This window comes from Nicotiana tomentosiformis, chromosome 10, assembly GCF_000390325.3.
Source record: "Nicotiana tomentosiformis chromosome 10, ASM39032v3, whole genome shotgun sequence".
Classification (NCBI taxonomy): domain Eukaryota; kingdom Viridiplantae; phylum Streptophyta; class Magnoliopsida; order Solanales; family Solanaceae; genus Nicotiana; species Nicotiana tomentosiformis.
In genome coordinates this window covers 58,134,261-58,156,427 of record NC_090821.1, presented here as the reverse complement: position 1 = coordinate 58,156,427, position 22,167 = coordinate 58,134,261, and the positions used below count along the sequence as shown (strand labels likewise).

General features: G+C 40.4%; 1 protein-coding gene across 3 annotated transcripts; it reads left to right on the top strand.

The window, feature by feature from the left end:
* Positions 1-438: 438 nt before the first annotated feature.
* LOC104109233 (uncharacterized) lies at positions 439-4,937 on the top strand. 3 transcript variants are annotated; one of them, XM_009618463.4, is made up of 8 exons: positions 439-740; positions 1,124-1,385; positions 2,248-2,319; positions 3,109-3,173; positions 3,375-3,522; positions 4,099-4,182; positions 4,284-4,373; positions 4,500-4,937. In XM_009618463.4, exons 2-8 carry the CDS (start codon positions 1,152-1,154, stop codon positions 4,638-4,640), a joined length of 834 nt encoding a protein of 277 aa, XP_009616758.1. In that variant the 5' UTR covers positions 439-740; positions 1,124-1,151; the 3' UTR covers positions 4,641-4,937. The 3 variants fall into 3 exon arrangements, with proteins under 3 accessions (XP_009616758.1, XP_009616781.1, XP_009616766.1); XM_009618486.4 differs by having other exon boundaries at positions 528-664; XM_009618471.4 differs by lacking the exon at positions 439-740 and adding an exon at positions 745-848.
* The last annotated feature ends 17,230 nt before the right edge of the window (positions 4,938-22,167 follow it).

Here is a 22,167-nt window from a genome sequence, read left to right as displayed (position 1 = left end):
ATTTACTATGATACCCATATTAATTGATGCATATTTTATTGGATTTGAGAAAATAATTTGAAATGAGTAATAAATATTGTGAGTATAACATGAATTTTTTTTTATCTTCTCTTGATATGCGTAAAGTAACAAGTAAAAATAAAAATCTATTTTTAGTATGCATGCCAACTAAAAGTTAGTAGTACTTTTTACGTAATTTATATATATATATATATATAAATTTTATTTAACAAATTTAAAGATTCTATGTTCGAATTCATAATCAAAATTAACTCATTTGACCAATGAAATCTGCAAACAATTACTATATAAATTGAGACGGAGGAAATATACTTTATATAATTTTTAAATATATAAATTTTATTCAAAATTGAGGATTCGATGAACTCATATGGAAAGTTAGATAATATAACTATCATACAGTGTAATAAAGTGGAAGAGAGAAATTAATATACATATCCACATGTTCTTCATGCATCATCACCATATATAAATCTGTATAAAGCGTCCATACAAAGTGACCCATTCTAAGCTCCAAAATTCTGAAAATTGCACCTAAAAGTGCAGAAAACAACAAAAACATTTGGTGCTTCCTTAGTTTTGTTTTATTACTTTTGTGTCAAAACCTAAGACAAATACCATTCACACCGCTATATTATTTTTGGTTGGTTTCACTACATTTCCGCAGATATTTTTGGCCATTTTGTATTTCGTTTCCTGAATTTCTTCATTTTATCCAGGTACATTTTGTTTAATTAATTTATAGTTTGATTTTCATTTGACTTGTATTTGTGCTGCTGTGAATTTTGAGAAATTCCTTCATCTTGCTGAGGTTCTTGGCTTGATGGGTATAATTTTATCTTTAGGGATTTGGTTTATGCACATTTTTATATATTCTTGAAATTTGTTTTTCAGTTTTTTAAATTTAACATTGTAATGAAAGATCTTAACTAGTTTGGAATTAAGAAGTAGTAGTTGTTGTTGAAGAAAGATCTTAACTTTGTGGTGCATTTTGTTTTTGAGGATCCAGTTAAGTTGAAAATCTTGTAATGTGTGAAAAATTAGGAGATGAGTGTTTTTTATTTATGAGTTTTGAAGTGATTTATTGGTAAATTTGATGTAGGAATTGTGTCATTTTATCTGGGTATAGAATGGGAGATCGTGTGGTGGTGTACATGGATCAGCTTGTGAAGCCGAATGGACCAGAGGTTACCAAGAACCCTGAAATGGTGGGACCCTCTTCATTGATGACTGTGGAGGAGGAGGGCAATGAGGTTGCGAATGAGGAGGTGCCATTAATTGGTAGAGGAGAGTGCAGGATTTGCCAGGAGGAGGATTCTTTGGACAAATTAGAGAGTCCATGTGCTTGCAGTGGAAGTCTCAAGGTGAAGTTTTTATCTCTTTGCTTTTTGTTGTGTTGAGTTATATGGAAAAATTGTTCCCAGGGATTAAAGGAAATGTGGCGTTACATTTTAGGGTGTTGTGGTTCACTATTCTTTGTTTTCTTCGTATTTGCGATGCAATTGGAAACATTCATGCTTGCATTGACTTCTGTTTGTATTACCTCCTACTCTCCTAGACAATATTTAAGTTATTGGTATTCCTTAAGTGGATCTCAACTAGTTTGGCACAAGTGGATGTGCAAGGTATTGATTTGGTGAAATCTTGGGTGCGGTCTTCTTTGATGGTGGTGCGTGTTTTTTCTTTTCCATTTTCTCATGGTGCCTCTGCAGTGATAGAATTAATCCTTTTCAAGGCTGTTGTTGGGAGCCCTTATCTCAAACAAGCTTGGTTTTGCTTAAGTTGTGGTTATCCACCATAATGAACCAATATATGACCCTTGCTCCTGTTATCAGGACATATCCTGCTATCTATATAGTCGTATCACATTTCTATTTTCACTTCAGGAACTCTTTGATTCCATGGCAGAACTTGATGATATATAGCTGTAACATGCTTGCTGCTGCCGTTCTTCTGTTGCATTTGTTTTCTTTGTATACATCTTCATTCTATCGAAGTTTTTTGAGCTGACAATTTGATGGCTTATCTACTTATTGTCACAATAGCTGCATAGATGGTAGCACCTCTCTTCTTTGTACCGTTTCCATTTTATTATACATTAAGTTACAAATTTTCTTTAATTGCCTGATAATTCAAGTGTTGTTTTTTTGTCTCTCTAGCTTTGTTTTCTTTTTTCACTTTGCCTCTCTGCTAATTATTTTGGTGGAAAAAAAACTTGAACTGCAGTTCGCACACCGAGCATGTGTTCAACACTGGTGCGATGAGAAGGGGGATATTACTTGTGAGATTTGCCATCAGGTATGTGTCAATCTTCCAGTTGGTTTATATTTTTCTTGTGTATTATGAGGTTGTTGAAAAGACACCCATTAAATGTGAGAGTACTCTTGCTTGTGCCACCATTGAGTTCAACACAGGTTTCTTCCCCTTTTGAAACAGGAATAGCTATACCCTTAGGAGTAGTTTGGTAAGTGCGATGGGTTTAGATGTTATATACAGTCCATTGAGATTAGATCCTATGAGATAAAATGTGGAGAATATTGGCCCGAGATGTCTGGCTTGCAGATTTTGCACGGGCTACATTGTACTTTAATGTGTCACATTAGGCTGAATGGACAAGATTCAGTACATGATAGATTACTAGTACTTCTAGTTCAAAAATGATGTGGAAGTACCCAAGGATATGACCTAGTGGTCAGTGAAATTGCAATATTTATTTTGCCCTATAATCTTCTCATAGTTCTGATATGATTTACTTATTGATATTAGAAGAGAAATAGCTGTAATTTACCCTTTAATATAATTGCTTACTTCTCGATAGTATCTAAGCTTAGTTTGGTTTTTCAAGACGATGACATTCGGATATGTATTTGTCTCTTGGAGTATTCACCTATAGTTGTTCCACCCTCTTGCTTAGCTCTATCCCATTATGCTTTGACGTTCAACTTTTTCTAAAATAAATAGCATTACTCATGATGATTTCTGAGAATTTGAGACTGAGCTTGATTCATTTGAACGTCTTTCCTTTTATCTTGACGCTCATTAGATTATTTATTTTCTGAAAAAATTCATTTCAATTGCAATATGCAGCAATACCAGCCTGGTTACACTGTACCTCCTCGAACTGTGGCTGAGGAGACAATTATTGATATTGGGTGAGTTTAAGTTAGTTCATCTTTCATGTTTTTTGTAAACTAACTTGTTTGAACTTTTTTACCTGTAATATTTTCAATACAAACAAGCCATGATTTATGTGATGACCTCTTTGGTTGGTGACGTTAGCTAGTCAGTGTGGAATTAGACTATGTGCTTATACAGTTTCTAAACTAATTTTAAGCCTTTCATATGTTGTGCAGAGGAGGATGGCAAATCTCTGGTACTCCTTTGGATTTACATGATCCCCGCCTCTTGGCAATTGCAGAGGCTGAACGTCAACTTCTAGAAGATGATTACAACTCTGCAAATGCAAGCGGTGCGGCATTCTGCCGATCTGCTGCTTTAATTGTAAGCCCTTGTACAACTTATTTCCTAAGATAACACTGCGAGCCTCTTTACCAAGCATTTGTGTCATTGCCTCATTCACTTTTTGTTTCACCTTCAAGCAGTGGGTAAAATGCTCCTTAAATATCGTTCAAAAGAATACACTAATCCCATTCAGTGTTTTATCCAACTGAATTTTTGGGCAAGCGGTAGGCAAGAAATAAGAAAGCTTTTAGAGATACAGACGTTTCTTTTCCCACTGTGCTTAGTTGTTTTTCATTTCCGAAGTTTAGCTTTTCACATTTTAATTTGTTTAGAAAAAGAAATTTTGAAGAGAGACCAACCAATATGCAGAGTGCAATACCTTGTTCAAGCTTTATATTGCTGAACGCCATTACTAAAGCCTACGCTTTCTTCAAGATATGAAAGAGTGACTTTCTCAATTGCTGGTGATCTATATTGACTGGTCTCTCCTTTATGGTTATCCGATATCCAGGATTCCTATACTTCTCTTTTCTCCTTATCTTTTAGTCTAACCCTTCCCTTTTCTACCCACAATCTGATTACTGTCCAGACTTAAATGATGATTTTCATTGACAGTTGATGGCTCTTCTACTCTTGCGCCATGCATTACCTATGACAGACACGGATGGAGACGATGAAGATCCAACTGCTTTCTTTTCGGTATATGGGCTATGCATACCTATATGGTTGCCATTTGCCTACTATTTCTCATAAATAAGTTCTCTTCTTTGGCGATGGATCTAATTGATTCATGTCTGCAGCTTTTCTTGCTTCGGGCAGTTGGCTTCCTTTTACCCTGCTACATCATGCTCTGGGCCATCAGCATTTTGCAGCAGCGCAGGCAAAGAGAGGTGGGTGTTAGTTAAGCTAGTCGTAATATTTGCTGCATCTTTGAATTGCTCTCGAGAAAGTGTGCTGTCCATGTTTATTTAGTTATAACTGATCGTAAAACTCTTCTTCACGGTTTGGTGAAGCAGGAAGCAGAAGCATTGGCAGCAACACAATTTGCAGTTGTGTTACACTCGGGACAGTCGAGAGGTGTACAGTTTACGATAGCACCAGCTACACCAGCCACACCAGCTACACCAGCAGCGCCTGCTTCAGTGGATCATGTTTAAACAATAAGAACCGCATATCTTTTTTTAGATAAGGTAAGAATTTCATGTGGATGCATATCTATGCCAGTTGTGGGAGGTCAAGCAATGTACTCAATAGTATAATAACAAAGAGTGTCCTTGGTCTCTTATTTTTAAGCTATAAAAGCTGCCTTATGCTTAATTTGTTTATCTGTATTGTGGACAATAGCACTATCGTATCTTTACTCAAAAATGAATGTCAGTAAGCTGTACATAAACTTTTTTCATTTTTACACCTATGTATGACATTTTAGATTAACCTTTTTTGCCCATAAAGAATTGTCTTCTGATTTTAGTTCTAGACATGTGACTTTTCGGTTGGCTAAGTATTGTGCAAGATAATATATTTTTTCTTTTATAATGGTATTGTGAAAAGATTAAGCAATTAGTTTTCAGCTGATACAGACTCCAGAAAAAATGAACATCAAGTAAATGAGCAAACAACATTTTCTCCTTCATGATTTTTTTTCTTTTTCTTTTCTTCGGATTTCTTGTGGAGAAAAAGTAGTAATTTTCGAGATCTTTTTCTAAGTCGGTCTTTGTAATACGAGCCTCACATTTGGATTGCAATTAGTTTAAATTCATTTCAAACGGGCATCTCACCTCCTTCGTATGTTCAGAATTAGAACATACATATATTACGGTCATAAAACATACTATAAATTTTATTATCAGTTAAAGCTAACATCTCACCTCCTTCGTTGTCTTTTCAACAACTCTCAGCTTACTACTGTTGGTACTTAGGCATATTTATTGTCGAATAAAGTGTCAAATTCATATTTTCCTCTTTTTCTTTTCCTAATAATAAGTAATGACTTTACATGCTAATGCAACCAAGAACTGTTATATGACAGATAATTAGTGTTACAATGACAAATCTGAAAGTACGATGATCACGCCCAACTATGCTTTATAAAAAGGACTAAGCGGTCGTTGCAAATATATTCCGACTAATAAGTCCGGAGTCGAATCTCACAGGGAATTAACCTATCAAACACAATTACTAGACTCGCACGAACTCACGCAATCAATCTTCAGAAATATTTAAGTAACAATTTGGATGTTTACTAACTAAATATTACGTAATGAAAGTGCAACAATTAATAACTAACTACTACGGGTTGTAGACAAGAATTGGAATGATCTAAGGTTGTGATTTTCCCTATTTTCAGAATCTTTTCCGCTACGTTTTCTATAAATTTGCCTAAGTCTTCTCTATCGATCATGAGCACTCTAACTGTCATAACTCTCTCCCGAGTAATTACTATAATTTACTAGACATATTCTCCCGAATTACGCTAGCTGTCATTAATTACGGCCCACTCGGATCGCACCAAGGTTTCGTTATCCCTAATCCCACCTTTAAACCCTTCATACTGATCCCCCATATACGTTAGGAGTGATGTTGTTCAATAACTACCTAAATATGCACTCTTTCCCGAATAATACATACTAAATAGGCACAGTCGATTGAGGGCCCTTCAATCAACAACAATAATAATATAGTTGAACAAATAGAGAAAATACTACGACAAATCTATATTAACGTAACAGAAAAATCATCCTCCAATAGGTTCCATCAAAACCCTAGATTATAAGTTTAGCTACTCATACTCATAGTCACAATATCCAAAGTATTTTGCATAATTAAATTACAAAGTAAGGATAAAGGGATGTAGAAATCGATGATTCTAACTCCCAACGGGTGTTCCACGAGCTATCCTTGCCTCCGGTTGCAAAAGTGCTCCAAAGTGGAATTTTTAGGTCTATTTATATGTGTAGGAAAAGACCTAAATACATAGGCCAAGTCCTAGTCAAACCAGGAGACGAAATAAGTCTTCAAAGCTCTGAATGTGCACGCCCAGACCTGGCCTCGCGAGGCTTCACGCGAGCTGAAGCTCGCCCCAGACCTGACCTCTCCAGCCTTAATGTGAGGTGGAGCTCGTACCAGGCCTGGCATCGCCAGCTCCCACGTAAGCTAAAGCGCTCGCCCAGCCTGCTCTAACGCCTCCTCTAGGTCTGGCTTTGCCAGCTTTTCAATTGTCGGCTGCTTACTTCTTTCTTTCTTCTTTTCAATTGTTTTCGAGCCCGCTTTAGACTTTACTTATTCCTTTTTGCTCTACTTTCGTCTTCAATTTACCTACACACAAATAAAGTGTAGTTTATCATTAAATCATATGAAATGCAAGGCACATAATGTACAAAACTATGAAATTATAGCCACACATCAATATCCCACACTTAAACATTGCGCGTCCTCGCGCAATCAAGCTACACTTATAGACACAACCTCTTTGTGCGATTCCCTTAACTCATTACACCAAAAATGTTTAAAATAGTCTAAGCACCAAGGTGTAATATCCTCGCCTCAAGATTTGACTCACAAATACCATGACTTATTCACAATTCACTTACTTACTCTAACATGGAGGTCAACGACATTATCTTTCCCTTATGAATCACATGCCCTCACCCAATCAAAGAGCTTAGTTCCACACATAATGAATTTTAAGAACGTAGGAACTCAAGATAGGAAAAATTCACTCGCTCTCAGAAATAACATTCATATGCCACACATGATGCACTATAGGCTTGCCCGTAGTGTAATACTCTACTAATCGAGTTCATTTAGTCTAAGATCAAGTAGGACTTTCATTGGTTGTAATGTAGGCTGCGGGTCGGGTAGGATACATTTGGATATGAGTGACTACACCTCCCTTAAGCACTTTAATACATACACTTTAACATTCAAGCCCATACTTATGTCAAACCAAAACTCTACCATCACTTCAAATTATATTACCCCATACTCTTTAAGCATAAGTATATCACTGGCCACCATCATCAAGAATTATTTTTCATACAATACACTATTATCATTTTTCTCTCATCTTTTTTTTTTCTTTCTCTTAAAATGGCTTTTATTGACATCATTTTTTTTAAAGACAATGCACCTTTCTTCTCATTTCAATTGTTCCACTCAAAAGTCAATCCACCACCCCACACTTTAACTTTTACATAATTCATCACAATTCAAGTGCTCATGAGAGGTGACAAGGTTCAAATTTATGGTCAATTCAAACAAAAGGGTATGACTTATAATATGGTTACCAAAGAAACAGGATTATAGGCTCAAAGGGGTTAACTACGATACATAATATTTAGGTGGGTAAACTATATCTATTTGGCTTAACAAAGAAATGCCTATATCACTTCCTAGACTGAACAAGACTACTATTTCGCTTTGCACACACACACGGCAAGTTCTAGACATCAAATGTAATGCACATAATACATACAAACCTCACACAGACATGACACATAACTTACTCAGAATTGATTTCATCGCGACACTCCAGTCCAAGAAGTTAAGCAAAATTAAAAATCTATAATTTAAGGTACTTATATTACAGTAAAAAATCGAGCCTAAGCGTCACAACCATAGTACTAACTATTCTCAAGGTATAACAAAGTTAAGAGATATTGCTTCAATTAAATGCATAGCCCCGTGGTTCCTACTCCTAAAAATTAAAAGTAACTAAACCCGGTTTAACTAAAAGCCCTTGAAAAAGAACCGAGGCCCAAAGAAAAACCAAGGGGGAATTACTACACTACCTACAAGAAAATATTTTTTGGTTTGTTTTTTTCTTTAGACTTACTTCCCTCAAAAAAACTGTCTAGGAGATCCATCGTCGGGAAGAGTAGAGTCCAATTTTCCTATATATTATTATTATTATTATTATTATTATTATTATTATTATTATTATTATTATTATTATTATTATTATTATTATTATTATTATTATTATTATTTTAACGATAAATAACTAAAACAATTAACTAAGCTAATACTTAAAACAATCAACTAAAACAAAGACGACACTTACTAAAATAAAATAAATAACTAAGCAACACTAATATTTACAAGTCCCCACCCCACACTTAGATTATGCATTGTCCTCAGTGCATGCACAAAATGACAAAACAAGAAAAACTGAGTAGAGTGTAAGGAAAACAACTCCCTGGTCATGCTTCATCGTCGCCCTCATCCTCTGAGGCTGCCCACACTTCATCTTGTGCTTCCTCCTCCATCTCCTCATCATCCTCATCATCTGACTGCTCTGGCTCGGCCTCAGACTGCTCAGGTGTGTTGACATCCTCATCATCTGGGAGTCTGTATCCATCACCTAGCCCAACCAGTTGCTGAGTATGAGCGTTGAGTGGGAACTGCTCCTCCAATATGTCCCTTTCTGCTATAGTAGCCGGTCGACCCCCTATCCTCAGTTGCAAATCCATCATCCCATATAAATGGGCCATAAAACTATCATCACGAGCATTGCGCTCGGCACCTATCAATGATGGCATGGCAGTCTCTTCCTTCACCCGGATGCTAGTAATGTCCGTCTGTCATATGGGCTAATCAATGCTGTGGTCAAACTCTGGCTCCTCCTCAACCTCCTCGTGTCTTAAGAACTGAGTCAAAAAATTGGCAAATGGCATTCGATCGACCTTCTTACTCGTCCTTACCGAAGACATTTGGTAGCGGATCAGATGACCCACATTAACCCTTTGACCCGTCATGAGGAAGTAGAGCACACAAGTCCTCTCTCGGCTAATGAGCGAGTCATGATTGCATGGTAGGAGCCGTGCATTAATCAGTTTCAACCAAACTTGAGCCTCCGCCCTCATCTTCTTTTTGGGGAACTTCTTGTGCCGATTTGTTTTCTTATCACGGATCCATACTACCGTAGAATTGACACCACATAACGTGTGTCTCAGCTCTCTATATGTAGGACGGCGAATGAAGTAGTCCAATGGCTCCACAGGAACATCCGGAGCACCTAAAAAGTTACATATGACTGAGGCTGAAGTTTATCAACCGTCCATGAATCGACACCAGCTGTTCGGTATCCTGTGGATCAAACCCTGCATAGAATTCCCGCACTAGATTGAGATTAATATCCCCTGTGTTCTTAAAGACATAGCTCAACCCCGAATCATGGATGCCCCTCTAAATAGCCTGGTACTTTGCTTGCAGTCGGCGCTCATGGATAGCGGCTTTCGGATGTACATGTTTAGACCTACAACTCCTGTACCAATCCTTAGTATGCGGGGGTATGCTTCTAATGCCAAACTCCCATTGGCCTTGGGGTTGTGGACGCATGGCTGCTACAAATGCCACATCTTGTGCTCCTGTACCTTGACTGGAAGTAGCTTCTCCCCCTTTTCTCTTCTTTGGGGGAGGTGCAGAGGTTGCCTTTGCTTAAGCCGGAGTAGTGGAAGTAGTCTTTCCTTTGCCAGTGTCTTTTCTCGGAGGCATAGTCATTCCTATACAAGTAATCATCAAATAGTTAAAACTGCATTACGATATGACATACATGGTCTTGCCCAAATTACCGAGGTTACTCAGACTTCACCTCGTATTTTCTTAATCATAAGAATTAAACAACAACACATGGATGCTTCCTCCAATTTTGAAGCATCGGGCTACTAGTGAGGCACCCCACACTTAAGATTTTAACGTGGTGCACGACTGCATAACACTAGTCTATTAATCCCGGAGACTCGGGCTCCAATGGGGACAAGGAATGCCATTGAGGCATTATAGCAAACACATAGCATACACTAGTTCTATGGGAGTGCTTGTAGGGGTGAGGGATTGCCTCACCCTCCCAAATCGGCTTGGGCGTTTCGTACCACCACATGTTCATACAATAGCAATACCATTCCTATGGGGTTGGGACACACAAACACATTATTAAAATAAAGAACAACCCCCAAATTTTGTGTCTAATTTCATACCTTCATCCAACTCGAAATTACAAAGGAAGGAGATAAAAATCATACCTTAGATGCTTTAAGAGGAAGAATTTGCCTTGGTACTGCTGTTGCAAGTGAAGGAAATAGGAGATGCTTGCTTGACTTCAATAGAGTTGGGAGGGAAAGGGGTGGCAGTGTTGCATGAGTGTGTGAGGGCAGTGTATCTGCGTGAGTATTTTGTGAGGAGTGAAGTGTTTTAGGTTAGGGTTTTGTGTTTTTGTTTTGTTTTGGGCGTTTAATTGAGGGAGTTAGAAGCAAATAAGGGAACAAAAATTAAAATAAGCCCGACAAATATTTACCTGGCACCGCGTGTATTATTACCGCGCCCTATCCCTCGCGACGCGAGGTCCTACGCGAGCTAGAGGGCTTGCTGCGCGAGGCTTGTCACTTGAACCATTTGGCCTTTTACCTGGCGATGCCATAACACGAGTTTTAGCTCGTGTAGACCCATGCGAGGCGAGCTCTATCGCATGTTACACCTCGCCTCAACCCATGCGAGGCGAGCTCTAACGCCAGGTTTCCTTCAGGTGACGCACAGTGCTCCGTACGGCATGCCAAAATCACCTTGCAAACTTGTTAGTACCTAAAAACGAAAAGAAAAATTCTAACTACACTAAAAATCAACTACGAATTGGGTTGCCTCCCAACACGCGCCTTAGTTAACGTTGCGACATGACAAATACAACATTACAACGGGTTGCCTCCCATGAAGTGCCTGATTTAAAGTCGCGGCATGACACAGGTAATCACACTTAAGGTTCGCTCAACATTGGTGGCTCGAGCAGATGAGCCACCGACACTACTTTCGCATCATCCATGCCCAAATAATGTTTTAACCTGTGCCCATTGTCTCTAAACGTGTGAGAGTCATTTTTCGCAGCAATCTCAATGATACCATTGGGGTGAATCTCTACCACACGAAATGGTCCAGACCATCTTGACTTTAATTTGCCCGAAAATAACCTCAATCTTGAATTGTATAGCAATACCATATCTCCGGGTTTAAAACTCCGCTCAAGAATATTTTTATCATGCATCATCTTCATTCTCTCCTTGTATAGTCTTGTGCTCTCAAAAGCGTGGTAGCGAAAATCATCAAGCTCGTGCAACTCTGTGACTCTACTTGTACCCGCAGCTTCTATATCGAGATTCAGCTACCTCAATGCCCATAAAGCTCTATGCTCCAACTCCACTAGTAAGTGACACACCTTCCCAAACACCAATTTATACGGCGAAATGACAATCAAAGTTTTGAAAGCGGTACGATAGGCCTAGAGTGCATTATCTAACTTTCTCGCCTAATTCGTTCTTGTAGCATTCACAGTCTTTGTCAAAATGATTTTTATCTCTCTGTTCGAGACTTCCACTTACCCACTCGTTTGTGGATGGTATGGGGTGGCAACCTTGTGGCGTACATCATACTTTTCTAACAACTTTACGAAGGCTCGATTACAGAAGTGAGTGCCTCCGTCACTGATTATTGCCCTTGGAGTGCCAAATCAGGTGAATATATTCTTTCTCAAAAAACCAATTACCCCCTTTGCATCATTTGTAGGGAACACTGCATCCTCCACCTATTTTGACACGTAGTCCACAGCTACGAGTATGTACTTGTTGCCGTATGAGCTGATGAAAGGCCCCATGAAATCGATTCCCCATACATCAAAAACTTCTACCTCCTGAATTGGGTTCATAGGCATCTCATGTCAGCGGGAAATATTCCCAGTTCGTTGGCATTCGTCACAACCCTTCACCCATAAGTGTGCATCTTTGAACAATGTCGGCTAGTAGAAGTCCGACTCCAGCACTTTCGCAGCTGTCCTTACTCCCCCGAAGTGGCCACCATATGGTGACGTGTGACAAGCCTACAAAACAAAAGATTGGTCTATCTCGGGGATACATCTCCGGATCATGTTATCAACACAAATCCTGAACAGATAAGGTTCATCCCAATAATACATACGACAGTCACGAAAGAACTTTTTCTTTTGAACAGAGGAAAGGTCATAGGGAACAATACCGCTTGCCAGGTAGTTTGCAATGTCTCTATACCATGGCACTACCTCAATACTCGTGGCTAGTAGTTGTTTATCCGGGAAAGTCTCCACAATCTCTTCCCCCCCAACCTTCTTTTTGGCTCCTTCCAACCTAGACAAGTGATCAACCTCACGGATTTCCAAGTCAAATTCTTGCAGCGGTAGCACCAATTGAATCAGGCGCGACTTTGATTCCTTCTTATCAATTAGGTATCTGAGAGCAGCATGGTCAGTATAAACAATTAACTTCGAGCCTATCAGGTATGACCTGAATTTGTCAAATGCGAACACCAGTGCTAGCATCTCCTTCTCGGTCACTGTGTAATTTAGTTGTGCACCACTCAAAGTTCTACTTGCGTAATATATTGGATGCATGACTTTGTCTTTGCACTGCCTAAGCACTGCTCCCACAGCATAATCACCTGCATCACACATCAGCTCAAATGGTTTCTCCCAGTCAGGTGCAACAATGATAGGTGTTGTCACTAGCCGCTTCTTCAATTCCTCAAAAGCTACCCTGCAGTCATCAGAAAACACAAAAGGGTGATCTTTTTTTCAAGCAATTTACACAAGGGGTTAGCAATTTTAGAAAAATCTTTTATAAACCGTCTATAGAACCCGGCGTGGCCAAGAAAACTTCTTATTGCTTTGACGGAAGTGGGTGGTGGAAGCTTTTTTTTAAAATCAACCTTTTCACGTGTCACGCCCCGACCTGGAAGCAAGACTGGCACCCGGTGCCTCAACTAACTTAGTGTATCAAATTGCGACTAAGGGACTCTGAACATATAATGTCATAATTTGGCCAAGGGGCCACCTTGCAAGACAATTTGTAAAGCAAAATATAAAACTGAATGAAAACTAGCGCTGACTAAACATCAATATAAAGTTGGGCCGACAAGGCCGTCATAACTACTACAACTGACAAACCACCAAAATATACATACCAGGCCTACAAGCCCAACATAATGCACTAACTGACAAGATATGTCTACAAGCCTCTACTGATAGATATATTATGATCGGAACAGGGCCCCGACCTACCCATAATATATATAAATACTTACAGAAGATGTACACCAAAACCTAGACCCGATAACTTCGAAAGATGTGGAGCTTACCGATCAGGCTGAACTCTGGAAACACATACTGAGGAGGTATACCCGTCTGTCTATCTGAACCTGCATGCATGAAATGCAGCGTCCCTAGAAAAGGGACGTCAGTACAAAATAATGTACCGAGTATATAAGGCGATAACATAACTGAAAGTTGAAACTGAGCTGATAATATAATAACTGAAAGTAATTGGGAGTCAAAGATGATCTGGAGATATACTTACCTGTTGATACTGACTCAACTCCTTTAATATAGTAAGTAAAATAATTGTCCGGCCTTATAAGGCTCGGTATATATAACTGCTCTGCCGTAGTAGGCTCGCTCATAGGCGCTCGGCCATACTAGGCTATGTATCTCGACCATGCTGGGCTCGCTCATAGGCGCTCGGCCACAGTAGGCTCGGTATATAACTTTCCATCTGATAAGAGGTTGCCCAATAGGGGCCTGCCCATTGATTATAGCTCGATGGTAATGAAAATACTGTAATACTGTATATATAGGCTTGCTGCTCTTTTGACTGGAAGAAGACAATACTAAATTGAATATAGAGTCTCGATAAGGAATAATATTATAACTTATGAGACTAGAATAATGTGAATAAATTCATGAATACGAACTTCTCTTTATGTCTCATTACTAACACATGTAGCTACGAGATCATGCTAAAATGAAGGAAGGCTTAGCCTTAACATACCTTATCACACTCTTTTCAATCACCAAGTTGAACTCGCCTCTTCTCACCTTAATCTACAACAACGATAATAATACTATCATTAAGTTATGAAACGTATAACTATCGCACAACGAACGACATGCTTATTTTGTATTAAAACGGACAGCATTTCCCCTATAATCCTTACTTCCTCCAAATTCAAGATAACACCAACAATACCAAAAACAACAATAACAACATATATACATTATTTTCCAACCTTATGCACACCACACAATACTACAAAATAGCCCAACACACCCCAATCTCTTCATACACAAAACGACCACCGTAGTAGTGTCAACAATTCGAAAATGTTACGACGAACGACCAGCCCAACATCCTGCATTTATGTGGTGTTTATCCACACCCTTCCTCCTCCAAAACTCCAGAAAATAGTAGTAAAACATGCAGCCCAATAGCACCACAAAATAGTCCACAAAACAGTCCACAAAATAGTCCGCTACAAGTGAATAACTCGAACTCACGGCTTCCGATCACCGTCCCGTGAGTTCTTACAAATATAGAACGACTTACTATACATCTACAACAGAAAAAAATGGATGAAAGAGAGCAGTAAACTTACCTTATTTGTTGGATAACTCGACTCCTATCTTGGTTCTTCAAACTCTAGGCTTTACCTCCGATTAGAACTTGAAAGGAGGAGAAAATCAATTGGGGTTTGGGGGAAATATTTGGGAGGATTTTTGCAGAGAATGAGTCTGGTTATTTTGCCCTATTATCATAATAATATATGAAGGGGATAGGACTTTAAAAAGGCCTCTTTGAATGACCCGAACTGGCCCATTTTTGGACGACCCGAACAGGCCCAGTTTTGGATTCTCGTTTAAGCAAGTAGGTGATAGTCTGCGCAGTCTCATAAAAATACCCATATTTCTCTACTCAGATATCGTATTGACAAACGGTTTAATGAGTTGGAAAGCAGACTCATAGATCTTTAATTTGATGGGTGGAACACCCAATAACTCTAAGTATATTGGGAGAAAATTACAGTTACATTTGACCCAAAAGTTTCAGTAAAACTTATGAACGTAACTTGTGATGACTTTCATCGACTTTTGTTCCACCACTCGCTTGACTTCAAAACATAACACACGACTATCATACGAATAACATAACTCGTAACATAACCTCCTTATCATGTAAAACACCTTGGTCTCATCCCAAAAGTACATGCTATAACATTCCCAATTTGTCGGCTTTTGACTAAACATTAATTTTTTCAATTCCTTTAGCTTCTAAACCTTCCAACCCTCTTTGTACTTGTTGTTCATGATCTTCAATATTTGTAACTTCCAAGGTAACATGATTAACTTGTTTTATATATTTTCAAAGATGATCTCATTTCTTTAGGTCCTACATTAGTTTGCTCACGACGCAGTTTTATTTACGAAAATATAGGGTGTAACATCATTCCCCCCTTGGGAACATTCATCCTCGAATGTTTACTTCTAGAGACTTCGGAAAACTTTTGCCAGAGTTTCCTCTGTACACTAGACTATAACCAACTTGCATGCAGCCAGAAAACATACTATGCATGCTACACATGGCCAACGTCTATAAATAACAACACTTTGCCTCAAAGAGTCGTAAATCATAAATACTGAAAGTCAGAAAATAAGAGCTTACCTGTTGACCTACTAGCCTGAATAGAGTTGTGCTGTAGCATCCCATCTCGAGCCATATCTTCAGTTTGAAATAGATGGGGGTATTTATACTTCATTTCTTCCTCCGCTTCCCATGTCATCTCTTCCACATTATTGCTTCTCCATAAAACCTTCACGGAGGCTACCTCCTTATTTCGTAGCTTGCGAATTTGTCGGTCTAAGATGGCAACTGGAATTTCCTTGTATGACAAGTCCTCCATAATTTGTACATCATCTATGGATACCACTCTGGTAGGATCTCCAATGCACTTCCGTAGCATAGATACGTGAAAAACCGGATAGACTAACTCCAATTCTGAGGGCAATTCTAACTCATAAGCTACTTGGCCCACTCTCCGAATAATCTTGTAAGGCCCAATATACCGTGGGCTAAGCTTGCCTTTCTTGCCAAACCTCATCACGCCCTTCATAGGGGATACCTTTAAGAATACCCAGTCATTATTCTCAAACTCTAAGTCTCGTCGCCACATGTCAGAATATGACTTCTGGTGACTCTAAGCTGTCAACAGTCGCTCCCGGATGAGCTTTACTTTCTCTACGGCCTGCTGAACTAGGTCTGGCCCATATAACCCAGATTCTCCAACATCAAACCACCCTATAGGAGATCTGCACTTACGCCCATACAAAGCCTCGTACGGAGCCATCCGAATACTGGAATGGTAACTGTTATTATATGCAAACTCGACAAGAGGTAGATGTTCATCCCAACTTCTTTTAAAATCCAACACATATGCTCGTAACATATCCTCGAGCGTCTGAATTGTGCGCTCGGCTTGCCCATCAGTCTGTGGATGAAAAGCTGTGCTGAGATTCACCTGAGTCCCTAGACCTCTCTGAAATGACCTCCAAAAATGTGCTGTAAATTGAGCCCCACGGTCAGATATAATAGATACTGGTACTCCGTGTAGCCGCACTATCTCCTTAATATATAACTTTGCATAATCTTCTGCTATATATGTAGATCTGACAGGTAGAAAATGAGCTGATTTAGTGAGCCTATCGACTATCACCCATATAGAATCGAACTTACGATGAGAACGAGGTAAACCCGTAACAAAGTCCATGTTTATCGCCTCCCATTTCCATGTCGGGATCTCTATAGTCTGCATTAGCCCTCCGGGCTTCTGATGCTCTATTTTCACCTGCTGGCAACTAGGACACTGGGTGACAAACTCAGCAATGTTCTTCTTCATATCGTTCCACCAGTACACATCCTTAATGTCATGATACATCTTTGTCGACCCAGGATGAATAGAGTACCACGAATAATATGCCTCTGACATAATCCTGTCTCGTAGCCCTGCAACATCTGGAACACACAAACGACCCCTATATCTGAGAACTCCATCTCCCTTGAGCTCTAACAATGGATTCTTCTGCTGCGGAACTCACTCTCTCAACTCGACCAACTCTGGGTCATCGTACTGCCTTTCCTTGACTTCATCTATGAGAGATGATTTTGCAGTGTTTTGGAGTAAAACTCCACCATCGTCAAAATCTACTAACCGAACCCCCCAAACAAGCCAATTGATGAATCTCTCTAGTTAATTGTCTTTTCTCGGCCTTTACATGTGCTAAGCTACACATAGATCGGCGACTTAAGGCGTCTGCTACAACATTAGCTTTCCCTGGATGGTAGAGAATATTAACATGATAATCTTTCAATAACTCAAGCCATCGCCTCTATCGCAAATTCAACTCTTTTTGCTTGAATATATATTGCAGACTTTTGTGATCGGTAAATACATCAACATGAACACCATATAAATAATGCCGCCATATCTTAAGTGCATGGATAACCGCAGCTAACTCGAGATCGTGGGTTGGATAATTCTTCTCGTGCTTCCTTAACTGCCTTGAAGCATAAGCAATTACCTTCCCATGTTGCATCAGGACACATCCTAACCCAACACCTGAGGCATCACAATACACGACATAACCCTCTGGACCCTCTGGAAGTGTTAGAACTGGCGCTGAGGTCAACCTGTTCTTAAGCTCTTGGAAACTCCGCTCGCAAGCCTCCGTCCACTGAAACTTAGTTGATTTCTGTGTCAACTTCATCAATGGTGCCGAAAAACCCTCTACGAATCTCCGGTAGTATCCTGCTAAACCTAGAAAGCTACGAACCTCTGTCGGAGTAGTAGGTCTAGGCCAAGATTTCACGGCCTCAATCTTTTGAGTGTCTACCTTTATACCTTCATCGGATACAATATGCCCCAAGAATGCTACAGACTTCAACCAGAACTCATATTTAGAAAACTTAGCATACAATTTATGATCACGGAGGGTTTGGAGTACCGCTCGCAAGTGGTCCACATGCTCATCCTCTGAACTTGAATAGACCAGAATATCATCAATAAATACTATCATGAACAGATCTAAAAATGGACGGAATAGGCTATTCATCAAGTCCATAAATACGGCGGGAGCATTCGTCAACCCGAAGGACATGACAAGGAACTCGAAGTGGCTATATCGGGTCCTGAAGGCTGTCTTCGGAATATCTTTCTCCCGAACTCTGACCTGGTGGTATCCCGATCTCAAATCTATCTTTGAAAAGAATCTAGCCCCCTGCAACTGATCAAACAAATCATCAATCCTTGGAAGTGGATACTTATTCTTAATAGTTACCTTGTTCAGCTGCCTATAATCGATACACATCCTCAACGAGCCGTCTTTCTTCCGCATAAAGAGTACCGGTGTACCCCAAGGTGAGGTACTGGGCCTGATGAAACCTTTCTCCAGCAAATCTTTTAACTGCTCCTTCAACTCCTTTAATTCGGCAGGTGCCATTCTATACAGAGGGATGGATATTGGTTGAGTTCCTGGAAGCAAATCGATGCTAAAATCAATCTCTCGCTCTGGAGGAATACCTAGAAGTTCATCTGGAAACACATCTGCATACTCATTGACTACGGGAATAGACTGAAGTGTAGATATCTCAGTATCTGCATCTCTAACTCGCACAATATGATAAATGCACCCTTTTGCAATCATTTTCCTCGCCTTCAGATAGGAAATAAACCTACCTCTGGGTGCCGCTATATTACCTACCCATTCAAGGACTGCCTCACCTGGAAAATGAAATCTAGCTGCCTTTGCTCGGCAATCAACTGTAGCATAGCAAGCTGACAACCAGTCCATGCCCATGATAGCATCAAAATCCATCATCTCTAACTCAACTCGGTCGGCTGAGGTCTGACGACTACAAACTGTCACCGTACAATCTCGGTAAACCCGTCTAGCAATAATCGATTCTCCGACCGGTGTAGATACCGCAAAAGGATCACTTAGTATTTCAGGCACTATACCAAATTTCCTCGCGACAAATGGGGTAATATATGATAAAAGTAGATCCTGGGTCTATCAAGGCATAAGCATCGTGAGAGCAAATGGTCAATATACCTGTCACAACGTCCGGTGAAGACTCCTGGTCATGTCGACCCGCTAAAGCATAAATACGGTTTTGATTAACACCTGAACTGGAACCTCTACCTCTGCCTCGATCTCTACCAGCCGAAGATTGAGACTCGCGCCCAGAAGGATGCACATACATAGATGATCCTGTCGCTGAACTTGTTGGTTGTGCCATACCCCCAGAATCTCTATTTGGGCAATCTCGCATCATATGCCCTGGACGCCCACATGTATAACACGCATCAGAACCTACTCGGCATTGGCCCAAGTGTCCTCTACCACAGATGTCACACCGCGGCGGAAATGACCATGTCTGCCTTGAACCTCGTTGTCATTGCAAAACTGACGCCCGTGAGCTCTCACCTGGTCCTGACTGAGTATAGCAGTCATACTTGTAACCCTGCAACTGAGGTGGCGGAGGCCTAGGTGGCCGTCCGAAGTACTGGGGCCTATAACTACCCTGAGACTACTCCTGAAACCTAGGAAATCGCATCCTCTTACGCTGCCCTTGCTCAGTCCTCTCTGTACCCTGCTGTCGATGCCTACCCCTTTTTATATTTTGAGAGAATGCCTGAATACGGGAGATATCCATATTATCATGCAATGCAGCGGTGGCACATGCCTCGATCAACTCTGGGGCTAACCTGCTATAAACCTGTGGATCCTGTCACGCATAGTAGCAACTATGGATGGTGCATATCTGGCTAATGAGTCAAAACGGAGACTATACTCTCGAACACTCATATTGCCCTGCTTAAGGGCTAGAAACTGATCGACCCGAGCCTGTCGGATCTCCTGCGGTAAGTACTGGTCAAGGAAAGCATCTGAAAAATTCTCCCAACTAGCTGGAGGTGCATCACGTGCCCTGGACCTCTCCCATCCCTCGTACCAAAGGATGGGTATATCTTGGAGTCGAAAAGTTGCTAGCTCAACTGCTTCTTTCTCTGTGGCATGCATAACCCGAAAGATCCTGTGAAGCTTATCTATGAAATCCTGCGGGTCCTCCCTCTGATCTGACCCCGTAAACTCTGCGGGACTCAACGCATTAAACTCTCGGACCCTTGAACTCCCAGATCCCTCAGAAGATCCTGCACTAGCTGATGCCCTAGCTTGTTGCTGGGTAGCTACCAATTGTGTCAACAAATGCACCGCACTCCTCAAGTCCTGATCTGGTGGAAGTGGAGGGGGAACTGGATGTGCGGTATCCCTAGGAATCTCCTCAAGTGGTGGAGGAGCCGGTAATGGCTGAGTAGGGGTCTCGCCTTGTGCCTCAGACTGGGACCCATCTACTGGGGGTACCCTGCTGGTCCCCTCACCTGTTGTTGTATCTCCCCTCTGGCTAGCCGTAGTCTTCCTAGTCACCATCATCTGTGTATGAAAACACGAACACGTAAGTTTAACTCAAATTTCCTATAACTCAGTTCTACAGCACGATTTAGATTTGAAAGAAGGGTAACCAACTCCTAAATGCCCTGTAGCTCCCTGCTTATATAATGTGGTGCACAACACATCTATAAACAAGATCCTACTAGACACGGCATGTAGACTCCCTAGGATAGAACTGCTCTGATACCAAGTTTGTCACGCCCCGACCTGGAAGCGAGACTGGCACCCGGTGCCTCAACTAACTTAGTGTACCAAATTGCGACTAAGGGACTCTGAACATATAATGTCATAATTTGGCCAAGGGGCCACCTTGCAAGACAATTTGTGAAGCAAAATATAAAACTGAATGGAAACTAGCGCTAACTAAACATCAATATAAAGTTGGGCCGACAAGGCCGTCATAACTACTACAACTGACAAACCACCAAAATATACATACCAGGCCTACAAGCCCAACATAATGCACTAACTGACATGATATGTCTACAAGCCTCTACTGATAGATATATTGTGATCGGAACAGGGCCTCAACCTACCCATAATATATATACATACATACAGAAGATGTACACGAAAACCTAGACCCGATAACTCCGAAGGATGTGGAGCTTACCGATCAGGCTGAACTCTGGAAACACCTACTGAGGAGGTATACCCGTCTGTCTATCTGAACCTGCATGCATGAAATGCAGCGTCCCCAGAAAAGGGATGTCAGTACAAAATAATGTACCGAGTATATAAGGCGATAACATAACTGAAAGTTGAAACTGAGCTGATAATATAATAACTGAAAGTAATTGGGAGTCAAAGATGATCTGGAGATATACTTACCTGCTGATACTGACTCAACTCCTTCAATATAGTAAGTAAAATAATTGTACGGCCTTATAAGGCTCGGTATATATAACTGCTCTGCCATAGTAGGCTCGCTCATAGGCGCTCGGCCATACTAGGCTATGTATCTCGACCATGCTGGGCTCGCTCATAGGCGCTCGGCCACAGTAGGCTCGGTATATAACTTTCCATCTGATCAGAGGTTGCCCAATAGGGGCCTGCCCATCGATTATAGCTCGATGGTAATGAAAATACTGTAATACTGTATATATAGGCTTGCTGCTCTTTTGACTGGAAGAAGACAATACTAAATTGAATATAGAGTTTCGATAAGGAATAATATTATAACTTATGAGACTAGAATAATGTGAATAAATTCATAAATACGAACTTCTCTTTATGTCTCATTACTAACACATGTAGCTACGAGATCATGCCAAAATGAAGGAAGGCTTAGCCTTAACATACCTTATCACACTCTTTTCAATCACCAAGTTGAACTC

Coding starts and splice junctions, on each gene's coding strand:
- LOC104109233 (XM_009618463.4), top strand. CDS start 1,152: ATGGGAGATCGTGTGGTGGTGTACATGGATCAGCTTGTGAAGCCGAAT. Junction 4,183..4,283: donor ATCCAACTGCTTTCTTTTCG/GTATATGGGCTA, acceptor TCATGTCTGCAG/CTTTTCTTGCTTCGGGCAGT. Junction 4,374..4,499: donor AGCAGCGCAGGCAAAGAGAG/GTGGGTGTTAGT, acceptor TTGGTGAAGCAG/GAAGCAGAAGCATTGGCAGC.